The 15,839-nt window shown below is 41.4% G+C and overlaps 1 protein-coding gene across 1 annotated transcript; it reads left to right on the forward strand.

Moving 5' to 3' along the window:
* Positions 1-671: 671 nt before the first annotated feature.
* Positions 672-14,813, forward strand: LOC147678575 (vomeronasal type-2 receptor 26-like). The gene is made up of 4 exons (XM_086945703.1): positions 672-722; positions 8,049-8,155; positions 8,287-9,177; positions 14,699-14,813. The coding sequence occupies exons 1-4, from the start codon at positions 672-674 to the stop codon at positions 14,811-14,813; spliced, it is 1,164 nt and encodes a 387-aa protein (XP_086801829.1).
* The last annotated feature ends 1,026 nt before the right edge of the window (positions 14,814-15,839 follow it).

Raw genomic sequence — 15,839 nt, forward strand, 5'->3', positions numbered from 1 at the left:
TGTTGCAGAAGAAATTTAAAGAAGTTCCATGGACCGAAATCCTCTAATAAGATTTTCTCAGCATCAGACTTGAATACACATCCCAGCACTGCTATAACTGTATGTCACTCAGGAAACTATAACGACTAACAATAATTCTACTATTCATAAACTTTCAGGTATTAACAAAATTAGACATTTATTTCTGGTACTCACCACTCTTATCGATATTGACCTCTTGATCTTAAGTGGTAGTTAGGAGATGTAAATGGAGCAGAGCTGGAGATGTCTTCAGATAACTCATTTGTAGAGGACACAAATGTTATAAAACGCGTGGCACTGAAGTGGGATTGAGAAATGAAGGGAAGGAAGGGGAAGGAAGCCTGAATTGGAACATGGAATAACATAACAAATGTACTCACATGAGAGTTTTTGGGGCAAACTAGCCAAACGAAGGGAACTCACCAAAAAGATGCTGCAAATCGGTACTTCAACTGCACTGTTTACCTTTGAAGCACTCTTGCCACAGACGACCCAGAAGCCAAAGTGCATTTATCCTTAATAGCTGGCAGAATGAGAGACAAGGAACTTAGTGATCGGTCGCCATCTTGGATTGGGACTCGAGGCGCCTGGCAGTGATCTCACATCTACCACAGCAATGTCAGACTCAGAGAATGGAAGCAGATAGCGGAATGACAAAAGAAGATCAAAAGCTCAGCCACATGCCAATCAGGGAGAAAAAGGTAGGTATAGTCAAGGCTGGCTGCACTCCTGCTATGTCGGTATTTCTTTGTTAAGCTGCTTGGTTGACACTCTCTTATCTATATCCCTGAAACCTGTAAACTTGAATGCATCTCCCCTTTCATACATCCCAGAACGTGTGCTGTCCAATGCATCCATGAAGGCATGCCCTGCCTCCTGTACTCATTTACATGTTCACTCACACATCTAGATGCCAGTGCCCCCTCTCCTGACTATCTGAAGCTGTGCCCCTTCTTGTACTCCCTTCAATCTTTACCCTTTGTTCAGCATTTCATGATCCATGCCCTCTTGCATGCATCATTAAAAGTGTGCTACACCAGTACTTAGGGCCATATTATCGAGAAAGGGCGATACATTATTGCAGCTTTTATCGGCAGGAAACTGCCGATAAAGCGGCGATAATGGGCTTGATAATAGGCCCTTGTGAATTCCCATAGAAGCCCAGGTTCTGGTGTTAACCTGATGTTCCAGTTTCTCCCTGGGGAGGGTGGGGGGTTTTAAAAAGAGAGGCATCATAGGACAGGAAAGGGTTTTTCTTTTATCCGATGTCTCTTTGGATCATACCTGCTGCATGATTGCGCATGGGACATTATTGTGCAGCAGGAATGACCACTAGACATTAAGGATTTTTTTAAATCAGTTTTGTATTTGTGGGGAGTGGCCCCTTTGCGGAGCAATTATTTTTGCTGTTTCTTCCCCCCTGGGCGGTAGATCAGCTGATTATTTTGAATTTTGTGTGCCTCACTAGGCCACCCCAGTTTTCTTTTTTTTATGTTGTGGAGTGACCCATTGGGCAAGGGGTATGATCGTGCAGCCGAAATGCCCACTAGACAATCACATTTTTCTCACATTTCTGTGTGGGAAAGTTGTGGATAACCGGGCTGACAAAAAGTTCATACCACCCAGCATTCCCCCATGTCTCCCAATAAAAATGGCACCTCTTTTTACTCATGAGACTGAGGGGAATGCTGTGTGGTAGTACATTTGTGCCGTCACGTTGATCCCACATAGACATGTAAGGAAAGTGTGATTTTTTTCAGCTAAATTTGAGGTTTACCGGGGATTCTGGGTAGGAATCTGTTGGGGAATCCATGCAAGTCACACATCACTGGACTCCCGTGGGTGTCTAGTTTTTAAAATTGTGTCGGTTTGGTGGGTTTCTCTATATGGCCACTGAGCTCGGGGTCAAAAACGCAGGTGACCCCCTTGCAAAACCAGGTAGGTTTGTGATTGGTAATTTTGATGTCTCCATATTACATTTTGGGACCTTGACTGTTGCAGGAACTTGGCCCCCCACACAATTGAGGTACCATTTATCTCGGGAGACCCCAGGGAATGCAGGATGGTGGGAAATTAGTGTCAGCCCGGTGATTCCACAACTTTCCCACACAGAAGCGTGCTCAAAAATGTGTTTTTCTTCAGCTAAATTTAAGGTTTGAAAGGGATTCTGAGAAGGAAAACGTTGGGGGATCTATGCAAGGCATACCTACCTGGCCTCCCCGGGTGTTTATCTTTCAGAACTGTCTAGGTTTTATAGACTTCCCTAGAAGGCTGCCGAGCCCGTGGCCAAAAACCCATGTGACCCACCTTGCAAAACCAGGTAATTTTGTGATAGGTCATTTTTATGTCTCAACAATACATTTGGGCACTAGCCTGTCACATGCACTTGGCCCACCCACACAAGTGATGTACCATTTTTATCGGGAGACTTTGGGGAATGCTGGGTGGGTGAAAGTTTGTGGATCCATACAGATTCCAGAACTTTCCATCGCAGAAATGTTAGGAAAATGTTTTGTTTTTACAAAGTCTGAGGTTTGCAAGGGATTCTGGGTAACAGAACCAGGTGAGAGCCACTCAAGTCACCCCATCCTGGATTCTACTTGGTGTCTAGTTTAGTATAATGTATAGGCTTGCTAGGTTTCCCTAGGTCCCGGCTGAGCTAGGGTTCAGAATCCACAGCTATGTGATGTGTCCTTGTTTGCATTTTTGGCTGCTTCCTTTCGCGGGCACTAGGACAACCCACACAAGTGAGGTACCATTTGTATTGGAGGACTTTGGGGAATGCTGGGTTTGTGGAAGTTTGTGGAACCATGCAAAATTCCAGAATTTTCCATCTCATAAATGTAAGGAAAATGTGTTTTTTGACAAAGTGTGCATGGGATTCTGGGAAACAGAACCTGGTGAGAGACACACAAGTCAACCCATCCTGTATTCCACTGGGTATCTAGTTTAAAAAAATGTACAGGTGTACTATGTTTTCTTATGTGCCCGCTGAGCTAGGGTTCAAAATCCACAGCTAGGCATATTGCAAAAAAAGGGGCAGTTTTCAATGGAAATATGTGATGTGTCCAAGTTACGCTTTGGGACGTTTCCTGTGGCAGGCACTAGTCCTAACCACACAAGTGAGGAAGTATTTTTATCAGGAGACTTAGGGGAACATAGAATAGTAGGACAAGTGTTATTACTAAGTCAATTTCTTTATATATCTGCCTTCTAAATGTAAGAAAAATTTGTAAAAAGGTAAGTAATTTTAAAAAATGACCTCTAGCGCAAATGCTTGTATGGGTACCCTCAATTTTGGAAATGTGCAAATAACCACCGCTTCTAATCTCTATGGGGCATATTTGCAAGAACCTCATTAAAATGATTGCCGTTTTAGCAGCTGGAAACTGCCACTGAAACTGCGATAATGGGCTTGCTAATATGCGTTATAGAATTCCAATAGAAGCCCAGGTTAGATGTCCTGGACATCTAACCTGGCCTTCTATTGGAATTCTATAACGCATATTAGCAAGCCCATTATCGCAGTTTTAGCGGCAGTTTCCTATCGCTAAAACTGCGATAATTTTAACAAGGTTCTTGCTAATATGCCCTTATATTTTGTTCCCATTTCAGAAATATACAGGTTTCCTTGTACCCATTTTTCACTCTTTATATTTTACCAACTCAATTGCTATATACCCAGTACACAATGAAAAACCATTGCAAGATGCAGCTCAGTTATTGACTCTGGTTTCCTTTGGTTCTTCGTGAACCTACAAGTCCTATATATCCCCACAAACAGAAGGGTCCAGTGGATATAATGGTATATTTATTTCAAACATTTGTCATATTTAGAAGACGTTACAGGTGATAACGTTGTACAAATATCTGGGTTTTTTTCCCAACAAATTTCAATATTGTTTATTTTCAACTGTTAGTTTCTATTAAAAAAATCTTGAAGGATCAACACAAATGACCCCTTGCTGAAAGCAGAAATCTGTCTACTTTTTAAAAATGTATAGCTGTCAGGGATCCAATATTGCTTTCACACCCATTTCTACCACTAACTGGAAGCCCCAGTAAAATGCCAAAATTGTGTAGAAAATGTTGGTTTTCTCACAAATTTCCGCCTGTTCCTGAAAGCTGGGAAGATGGTTATTTCAGCATCACAAACCCTTTGTTGATACCATTTGAAGGGAAAAAACAGACTGTTTCTTCTGCAGCTCTTTTTTTCCCATTTTTCTCCAAAAAGCAAAAATTAGCTGTATTTTGGCTCATATCTGGGGTTCCTCCAGGGGAATCCACACACTCTGGGTCCCTTTAAAATCCTCATGATGTTGGAGGAAAAGGATGCACATTTGGCATGTATTCCTTCTGTGGAAAAAAAGTTACAGGGGCCTCAGCATGAACTACCCGATATAGCCAAAAAAGGCTTAGCACGGGGAGGCCTAGCAGCAAAAAGGTTAAGTTCAGCAGAAATAAAGGATCACAGGGTCCTGTGGCAGCTTGGTTAAATATTGCCTCAAATCCAGATAATGTGGCTGATTCATCCCCAATTACTGGTGAATGTATACCAGAACTAATATAGCTAGCAGTCGAAACTCGTAACAAGCATCAAATCTATGGTATTAAAAAGGACAATAAACTCAATACAATCATAGTGGCTTTACTTCATTGTACTTGAACTTGCTATTTTGTTCTAAGACTTGCTTCAGAGATCATGCCTAAGTAAACATATTTCTGAACAATTTCAAATGTGACTTTATCAATACTGCGAGTTTAGGATTTTTTTAACAAATTACATCATTTTTGTTTTATAGACATTGATGTGGGGATAATGATTGTTTACAAATTGCTATAGATCTGCCAGTTACCACTTGAGTCCTATGGGAGCAGGATCTAACAAACCAATGTCAGCGACAGACATTAGGATATTCCTAGTTCTCCCCTCAATTTTTGTTGCAAAGAGCACATTTATTTATCTTAGAAGGTAGCATCGCCTAGGTGCACTAGGAGCATGGAAGACGCCAAAGCACACCCCTGCTTGTGTCTGTAATTATACATATGACCATTTATATGGTAGAGAACCCAACTGCACCCTTTTCCATTTACCAGTGTGTGTATATACTGCAATGTTTTGAAAAATTGTAATAATGATCCCTATTTTGTCAACCTAACAACAGAGAGCACTCCACATCATTAAAGGATGAAGAACAATTGTGCCCCAGTCGGAGAAAAGCAGGCCCATATTTGTTGAATAGAGTTTAAAGAGATGTAATATGCCTTTTGTGTACAATTTACCAGCTGCATCCAATAGCGCAGTGGGCCTATAAACGGAAGAGTACGCATGTCGTCCTTTGTTATAAGCGGCCAATACCAGGCTCCTTGACTTCAAAATTGTGGCATTTGTTATGAAAAATTGAAATACACAAACATTGAGTACTAGGTCTAAAACATTAGCATATGAATGAGGGTTACTTTGAAATATTCTGATCAGATCCCAATAAGGTCTTTGAACCTGTAGGAATTTAGCAGGTCAAATTAATTTAGTCACTAGATTTACTGTTCAAAGTAGATATTGATCAATGCTATAATTCTTAATAATAGGTAACTGATTATAAGCCAGGTATTAGGAATGGACAACGTATTACTCTTCAAAATGGCTTTAAATGTAAATGATCTCTTTGGGGCATTCATTTCGATTGATTTCGATACAAAGTGCCAACATTCTCTAAAATTCCCTTTAATTAATACTATGTTAATGAAAGACCGAGCTCGAGCAGCTTGATGTTTCTTTTTGCAATGAGACAAAGTCCTTGATTGTTTATGTTTATGTTTATGTTTGGGGGGTTTTATATAGCGCTCTATCGCTCCGAGGAGCATCTTGGCGCTCGGTTCAATTTGTGTGGTTCGTAGGCAGAAGGGAGATGTAATAGCCCCTAAAGTGGATATTAGACCAGGGTTTTGCAGGTGGAGGCAGTTAGGTTATAAATCCAGGTTTTAATGGTTTTCCTGAATTTGCTCTCACAGGAGATTTCGCGAATTTGAGGTGGAAGTGTGTTCCAGGCTCTAGAGCCTTTGACCGCCAGGGACTTTCCCCCTCTAGTAGCCAATCGAAACTTTGGAATGGTCATTAGGTTGGCCGTAGCAGATCTTAGTTGACGTCCGGGGTGGTAGCGATTGAATTTGTTAGTCAGGTAGGTAGGGCCTCTTTTGTGGAATGCTCTGAAAGAGATGATCAATAGTTTGAATAGAATTCTCTTTTGGATAGGGAGCCAGTGGAGGGTGTCAAGTGCTGCGGATGCTGAGGATTTTCTTGGTATTTTTAGCACCAGTCTTGCTGCAGTATTTTGCACCATCTGCAGCTTATGTAGGAGGGCCTTGTTGGCACCCACATACAGTCCGTTACAATAGTCCAACCTAGATGTAATCAATGCCACCGCTACCGTTTTCCTTGCTGGTAGGGGGAGGAAGTCAAAGAATTTCCGAAGGCTTTTGATGATATTAAAACAGGAGCCAGCCACTTCACTGGTCTGTTGCTTGAAGGATAGTGCCTCGTCAATTTTAATTCCTAAATTTCGGGCACTCTTTATGGTACTCGGAGGGGCTTCAGCATTAGGTGGCCAGCAAGTTTGGGGAGAAAACAGATTATTTTTCCCAAAGGGTAAAATTTCCGTCTTTGCAGTGTTGCATCTCAGGTGGTTTGTGTTCATCCACTCGAAAGTGGCCTTCAGACAATCTCTGAGGGAACGTTCAGCAATTGCCGCGTCCTCATCTAGGATTACAACTAGTTGAGTATCATCGGCATAGGCTATTGAGCTGATAGCAAAAGAGGAGATAAGTTTCATTAGGGGGACCATATATAGGTTAAACAATATGGGGCTTAAGCTAGAGCCCTGAGGTACCCCAGATTGAACTTCTCTTGCCTCAGAGTAATGCGGACCTAGGAGAACAGTCTGTTTTCTTTGTCTGAGGAAGTTGGTAAACCATTTCAACACGGTGCCCCCTATGCCTGCACTACTCAGGCGATGAAGTAAAATATCATGGGACGCCGTGTCGAACGCCGCAGACAGATCCAGTAGGATCAGGACAGCTCTTTTGCCCTGATCCAAAGCGGCCCTGATAGTTTCCGTTGAGAAAATTAGGGCGGATTCAGTTGAGTGGTGAGAGCGAAAACCTGCTTGATTGGGATGTAACAAATTGTTGTTTGTTGTTTGTTTACACATGTCTCTATGAGTTTGCATAGTGCTGGAAGAAGTGATATGGGTCGGAGGTTTGAGAGTGTCGTAGGGTCCTGAATAGTTTTTTTCTGAAGGGGTTTGACTACCGCAACCTTCCAGCATGCGGGGATATCTCCTGTTTGTAGGGAGGAGTTCAGGATTGAGTTTATGATTGGGTTGACCTCATCTTTTATAGCCTTGAGCAGTAGGGGTGGGCAGGGATCACTTAAATATCCATCTATAATGTTAGAAGATTGTGCTACAGTCAGAGTTCTAACAATAAGACATGTCAGCTTATCTAGTACATTGTTCATGAAGTCATTAAGCAAGTATATAGTGGTCGAAATAGGATCAGCGGTCAGGTGCAGTAAATCATGAAGCCATGCATCAATCTTGCCCATAGAGGTGCCATTCAACCTAATTACAAGTTGTGCAAAACCCAGGCATTCTAGAGAGTGCTTTTTTATGATCTGTTCAAAATGAATTTTTATTGAAACTAGACAATAATTGTGATCACGCCTGGCTTTTCTAGCTAAATGTGTTGAAACAAAAAACATTATGAACTATTGTGGAAACACAACAGTTGGACCAGGTACAGAGGCCCGGAGAATTACCTATGGTTTGACCATTTAATAACACTTAATATAACATATATGCCCATTGAAGCCACATTTTATATGTTCTCTTTGAGTGGGGCAAGATATTACTGTGCCACAAATGCAGCTGTTGGTCTGTCATCCAAATGTTACTACATACTTAAAATATATTTGATCAAAAGAAGGTTTAATTCTCAAATACAAAGTTATGCCTTTACTTCTCCTCTAGGTCCCTCTCTCTTTGTGCAGTCCCAGTTGTCCTATTGGATTCAGAAAATCTGCTCAAGAAGGAGAGCCCATCTGCTGCTTCCAATGTGTGCCATGCCCTCAGGGAGAGTTTTCTAACCAAACTAGTAGGTAGCAAGCTGGACCGAGTTCCAATTGCAGAGTCTTACAGTGGTGATGGTGAATGACCTCTAAAATCTCCCATGTCTTCTTGATATTTTAGATTCCACTGAGTGTTCGAGCTGCTCCTGGGATCATTGGCCCAACAAGAAACAAGACAATTGTATTAAAAAGACAATAGAGTTCCTCTCATATCAGGATGTGCTGGGAGCCACCTTGGCAGCTGTCAGCATCTTCTTATCACTGATGACCTCATCCATACTGGGACTTTTCATAATTTATAGGAACACCCCTGTCGTCAAAGCCAACAATCGTTCCCTTAGCTACCTCCTTCTGTTATCCCTTATCCTGTGCTTTCTCTGCTCATTGGCGTTCATTGGTTACCCCACAAAAGAGAAATGTCTCCTTCGTCAGGCTGCATTTGGCATTAATTTTGCTTTTTGTGTCTCTTGCATTTTGGGTAAAACCATCATGGTGGTCATTGCATTCAACGCCACTAAACCCAATAGTAACATAAAGAGGTGGGCTGGACCTCAACTGTCTCTTAGGATTGTTAGTGTTGGTACTCTGTTTCAGATTCTTCTATGTTTGTTTTGGTTGACTATCTCACCTCCTTTCTCACAGTATAACACACATGCACAACTTGGAAAGATTATAATTGAATGTAATGAGGGGTCTCCTATTGCTTTCTGGGGCATCCTGGGATATCTCGGGATTCTATCCACTATCAGTTTCATTGTGGCCTTCCTTGCCAGAAAACTGCCTGATAGCTTCAACGAGGCTAAATATATCACTTTCAGCATGCTCACCTTCCTCAGTATTTGGATCTCTTTTATTCCAGCCTATTTGAGCACTCATGGAAAGTACATGGCGGCCATGGAGGTTTTCGCTATCTTGGCTTCCAGTTCTGCATTGATTACCTGCATATTTTTCCCAAAATGCTACATCATCCTGTTGCGATCAGAGATGAACACAAAACAATACCTAATGGGGAGAGGAGCCTATTATAGAAAGTAACTGTGATAAATCTGGAGTTTTAGAAATGTTTTGGACAACATATTATTTCCTTTGTAGTCTATGTACCTTTCGACTGTCATTCGTTTTCAAACATTGTATAAAGACCTGCACAGTCCCTAAACAGTTCCCAAAGTATAACATTATTTAAGTGGCAACATGCGTATCTGCATAAGAACATCACATCATTCTGTGCCTGAAACACATTCCAAGATAATCAGAGTGACAAACTACAGAAGCAATTAAAACAGCATCAAAAGAACTAGAACAAAGTTGTCTGTGAACAAGGCAGTCATGTTTTGATTGCATCACCTGAATCTTATTATGCTGAATTTCACTTTTGTAACTGAATCTTGGGATAACACATACAAAAGTATATGTAATGTAATGACAGTGATGGGTAGGTGAGGTGTAGCATATTCAGTGTGCTCAATATAGTTGACATATCGACTGATAGATAGCTGAGATAATACATCTACTGTGAGCAGAATTAAATATAACACATCTAGTGTGAGTGATAGTAGAGATTTCAGATCAACTGATCAATGGTGTAGATAAGGCATGAACTGTGATTCAAAGTAGAAATAGGATATCCATCATGATCAATAGTAGTGGTATCATATCCATTGTGAACAATACTAAAGATAATGTATGCACTGCTTTTGATAATGAAGGTAAGATACCTACTGTGAGTCATAATAAAGATAACAATAATACAGTAATCCTCTGATTCTTCCACATTCCGCCCAGACCATTTACTGTCAAAAGAGGGGTTAAAGGAAGCACTGGGAGCTAAACACATTTAGGAAAAGAAAAGCTCCACAGTAGAGCATTGAGGCAGAAACCTGTGCCACAAAGTACATTTCATACACACAGCCAGTGACCATCTTCTGATAAGACAAGGCCCTGCTCAGTTAGACAAGTCATGTCACCCAGTGCATCATGCCAAAGGGTGAACATTCTAATGGCCTTTCTTGATTGGGCACTATAAGATCAATAAGATCACATGGGAGCATAGGCCTGAACACCTGTTGGACCAGGAATGTCCCCTTATCCAGGTATATAACACTTCTCTGAGTACGTGAACCATGCCTTTTGGCACATGATATGGGTGAATGGTGGGGATACAGTTTCTGTTGTTCTGGGTGGAGAAGTTTCTAAGCAAGCACTGGCCTATTGTCTACCTCTAATTCAGTCTTCAGGAAGGTTGATAACAGTCAGATTCAGATATCTCCCACTTCACTATGGTCAAACTGGGGTCTCCAGTTTGAGGCAGCCTCAGCATCACTTTACACAAAATTAGTGTCTGGAGAAAAGCTGGTGAAAGACACTTGAAGGACAACCAACTCAAACTGGTCCTGAAGCTAGATACAGTGGGTTCACATCCCCTGTCTAGAACAATTGTATAAAATAGGGACCCAAACCACTCCACTTTTCCAGTTTCAAGTTCTTTGTGACTCCGCAAAGTATTTGAAGAACACCTCTTGGACCAGGGCAGGTTCTGCTTGACAGTAAGTCTCCCAGAGGTTAGAGGACATTACCTGAAGTCTGCACTTCCTCCTGCAACAGTTGATGGTTTGTCTACTGCCAGGAACCCTGCCTCCCTGCTGAGAGGGGGAAGGAGTCTGTCTGGCTCTGCAGGAAAAGAGACTATCCATGGGAAGATGCCCAGTGTTTCTGGCCTGAGGAATACCCAGAGAAAAGTAGACTGCATAGACAGCAAAGTGACCTGTGCTTCAGAGAGGTTCTTGGTCTCTGTGCCATTCCCGGCAAGCATAGGAAAGACCTATGTGCATCACACATTGGCCCAATGATAGATGCCTTTACCTTGCCATGTGCATCAGCCAAGGTCAGGCGTCCTCTGCCTTGTGTATAGGTCAGGTCAGAGCTACATTTTCTGTGCTTTGTATACCAGCCCAGGTCAGGAATTCAGAGTACTCATGTAATTTGCATTTTTATAACCTGGTGAATAAATGGTTTGATGAAGGCTGACTGGCTAAACTAACTTGTATATGCTGCACACATGTTTGCTTGGTATAAGATTACATGAGGATATTACTAATACAGGCTAGAGGTCAAACAACAAATAATCCCCAAAGAATGTCATTAATGAGGGACTAGAAAGCTGATAGGACATCATGCAGTACAAGAGACATTAAACAAAAACAAAGGAGGGAGTGGAGAGGATGTGGATTCGGTCTCCCCAGCTGTAGCACAATTAAACAAAAAGAATCCACAGAGTAGTATAAGGTATGTTCCCTACCATGCTGGGGAACACACTGTGTTCTTTAAATACCCCTCACACACTAAAAGGACCCTTGCTGTCATGCTTCATCATAGGGGTCTTCGCATCCCTCTACGGAATGCGGCGTGCAACTAACCAGCAATTATGCGGGAGCAGTGTTGTAAACTCTATGTGTGGTGCATGAGGGTATTTGATACTATGTGAGTAGTGTGGTCAGGAGTGAAAGGACGTGTGAGTGTAAAAAAATACCTGGCAAGGGAGGGCTGAAAAGACTTTTATTCGGCCTCCCTGCTGGTATTATTTAAAGTGGTGTGGTGGGGGTATTATTGTAATTATTGTACCCTGCTTGTGCGTCAACATGTTTTGAAGCAAGGCTTCTTCTTCAGGAAGGGGTGCACAGATCCCCACCTTACTCACGTCAGGAAAAAAGGGGTTAATTTACCTATTTTACAAAAAAATTAGCTAAATGTGCCTAATCATCTCAGTTGACAATGAAGTACCTGTAATGAGGACCTACAGTTAAAAGTACCTACAATGAGGACCTGGAATGACAAAAAAGAACATAAGGGAAACACATGTGGTATACCCAAGAACACAACCATACTATCTGACTCCAGAAATAATTGCAGGAATAACACTTGTAATAGAAGACATGATACAGAAGGGGATTTTGAGGGATTTTATTGAGAGTCTATAAAACTCTCCGATCATGGGTTTACAGAAACTTAATGGGAAGTACAGAATAGTGCAGGACCTTAAAAAGATAAACAGCATAGTTGTTCCATTCTGTCCTGTGGTATCAAAACCAGCCACAATATTATTCCAAATTCCATGTACTGAAGAATGGTTTACTGTCATTGATCTTTGTCGGGCTTGCTTCTCAGTGGCATTGCATGAAGATATCCAGTTCCCTTTTTCATTTATTTTACAGCAGAGAGTTTTGGCATGGTGCTGAATCCCACAAGGATATCCGGAGAGTCCATTGATTTTTAACAAGGTCTTGAAAAAGGATGTGGAGTCATTGCAAATGCCATGCAGATCAGTCCTTGTTCAGTATGTAGACAATCTACTTGTAGCATCAGAAAAACAAGATTCCATTGCTTTTTTGAATCACCTGGCTGAACAGGGACATAAGTGTGAATTGAGAAGGGAGCTAGAAAGGTGTCACCAGAGAGAGCGGATGCAATTATTCATATCAATCCACCTTCAACACAGAAAGAAGTCAGGATGTTCTGGGACTGGTTGGCTACTGTGAACAGTGGATACCAAACTTGCCTCTAGCGGCAAAGCCTTTACCTTGGCTGACACACAAGGATGTGTCTGATCCACTAACCTGGGACAAGTGCTTGAAAGCTTTCCTAGAGCTGAAAAAAAATGTTGTCATGCCCCAGCACTAGGAATGCTAGATTACAGTACAGATTTTACCTTATTTTGCAGTGAGTGCTGTGCTCTCTCAGCGCTGACTCAAACACATGGTGATGCTCGGAAGCCAGTGGCATACCCTTGACCCTGTTGCCACAGGTCTGCCCGACTGCTGTTGTTAGCACTAGTTTGAAAATGAGTGAGAGTATAGTAATGGGATATCCTTAAACTGTAATGGTCCCACACTCTGTGGCGCTTGTACTGACACAAACAAAACAAAAACCCAATACATGACCCATAATAGCCTCACCAGATTCAAAAAGAGAATTTTGGTATATGACAATGTAGTTTTGTAAAGCTGTTAAACTGTAAATTCATCAACTTTTCCCATAAAGAATACTGATTATGATAAAATTGAACATGATTGTCTATATGTCATGGATTTATGCACTAAGCCTAGACCTGATATTAGGAATGAATCCCTAATTGAGCCCAACAATGTAATTTTTGTTGACAGCTTATGTCTGAGAAATAATGAAGGTACTCTGAGAGCAGCTTACCCTGTGTGTACAATAAATTATGTTGCTGAAGCTTCATGGCTTCCAGGGTTACCTCAGCACAAGTTGCAGAATTGATTGTCCTTACCAGAGCAGGAAGTTTATCTGCTCACATGAGAGTGACTATATTTACAAATAGGTCAGTACGGCTTTGGTTTTGTCCATAATTTTGAGCAATTATGGTAACAAAGAGGTGGTACGATCTTTTCAGGTACCCTCTGACAGGAATGGGGTGCAAGTGAAAGATCTATTGGAAGACCAACAATTGCCTGCCAAAATTGCTGTTGTTAAACGTGCGGCCCATCAACATGGGAATGGCTACATCCCCATGGGGGAAAGGTGTGCAGATTCAGTACCACAATATTGTGCTTTGTTGGCCTGCACATTTAATGCAAATTTCACAGGCGAATCTGAGCAGGACACTTCATTTTCAATATTGATGAAAGTAACTTGTACTTCGAAAGAACTATAAAGAGGACAGGAAAATGTTTCAGGAATAGAACAGAGTTGGATCAGAGCAGGTTGTGAGAAAAATGCATATTACATATGGATGTCAGCTCTTGGGAGACCAGTGTTACCGGATAGTTTGTTATTCCCAGCAACACAATATTTTCATTGGTTCACATATCAAGGGAGGGATGCCATGGAAAGAGTCTAAACAAATTTGGTTTTATCCCGGGTTCAAGTTGCTTCTAGACGAAGTGTGTCATCTGTCTGTGACATATCAACAAATGAATGCAGGGAAAAGAACACACATTACACTGAGTCCCGCAAGGAGATCAGGAGGTCATTTTTAACACAATGCAAATGAACTTCATCAAAATGCCTGTCTGCAAAAGGCTGAGATATGTCTGATCATAGAATGTGTTTTCTCGAGATGGGTGGAAGCCTACCCAACCAGAAGAAACGAGAGTCATACTATAGCAAAACCGTGATTATGACAACTAATTCCAAGATACGTAATATTGGTTTCTCTTAGATAAGCCAGGGGACCCACTTTAACAATGAGGTCCTGAAGATGATTTGCACAGCAATACAGACTGTGCAAAGACTACATTGCAGTTATCAATGTGAGGCTTCATGTTTAGCCGAACAGATGAATGGGATGATCAAGTCTCAACTAGCTAAAGTCTGTGCTTCAACATCACTGAAATGGCTGGATAGTTTACCTTTGGTGCTTATGAGTATTCAAAGTATGCCTGATAGGAAGACTGGCTTATCACCCCACGAGATTCTGATGGCTCTGCAATGAGGCTGCCTGCTGTACCTGCAAATGCACTCTTGAATACCACAGATGATATGGTACTTGATTACTACAAATGATTTTCTCATGTGGTTCATTCTGTTTCTTACCAGGTTGCAGCTGTCACTAAAGACCTGCATGAAGAACAGTGCTTTAACCTCAATCGTGGTGATTGGGTCAAATTCAAGAAGCACATCCAGAAGACTTCTTTGGAACCAACCTGCATGAAGAGCAGTGCTACAACCTCAATCGTGGTGATTGGGTCAAATTCAAGAAGCACATCCAGAAGACTTCTTTGGAACCACTATGGAAAGACCCATTCCAGGTTGTTTTAGTAACCAACACTGCTGGTAAGTGTGCAGGAGTTCCGAAATGAGTGCATGCATTGCACAGCAAGAAAGTGAGAAATCTACAAGTTGAAATTTTGCTCTATCATCCTGAATGAAGAGTATTGGTGGCCGCACCAGCATCAGCTAGTAGACCGCAAAGAGCAGTGGTACAGAGAACACAACAGCAGCAAAGAGAAGAGAGGGGTAAAGATTCAAAAACTGCAACACACATGTAAGTACCTATTGTTTTATGGAGTGGCACTGAAGTCTCTACTGAAAGAGAATCAGAGATTGACTCTCAACTTGGAAACTTACTGAGACAACATTAGTACAGTCAGGCGATTCAGGTGAAAGAACAAGCAATGAAACAAGAAGAGTCATGCATAGAGTTAAATAGCTGCAAAACTGTGATCAAGGAAGATTGAGAAAAAGCATATCAGCTGATTGGATTCCAACAAGTATTCCTAAGGAAACAGAGTGAAGCGATGAAAGTGATACAGAAGGAGATCAAAAAGAGCAAGAGTACCCTGTCAAATGTATTCAGCACCTGAATGGCCTCACTAAGACAACCAAAACCTGTTTTGGTTCACAGTAGATGAGTTGTGATGTGTGACATCAGAACTGTTTGAGCCTCTATGACTTCATTACAATAAGCATTGTTAGAATAAATATAATTGACAAAAACAATCGTCAAGAGTCATTGGAAAAAAAATCAAATGAAATCAAAAAGATTGTTTGAAAGAGATAAAGAAACGGACTCTAACTAACTATTTTTTTATGTTAAAGAAGATTACTTAGGCATGCGCCTTCTTTAGAGTGTAACTTTGAAGAACACAGAGCAGGGTTAAGGATTGTCTATAACAAGATTGCTTTGCAGAAACTTAGCCATCTTAAAAAATGCACTTACAAAAGTTCTGTGTTAAAC

Source organism: Lissotriton vulgaris, chromosome 12, assembly GCF_964263255.1.
Source record: "Lissotriton vulgaris chromosome 12, aLisVul1.2, whole genome shotgun sequence".
Taxonomy (NCBI): domain Eukaryota; kingdom Metazoa; phylum Chordata; class Amphibia; order Caudata; family Salamandridae; genus Lissotriton; species Lissotriton vulgaris.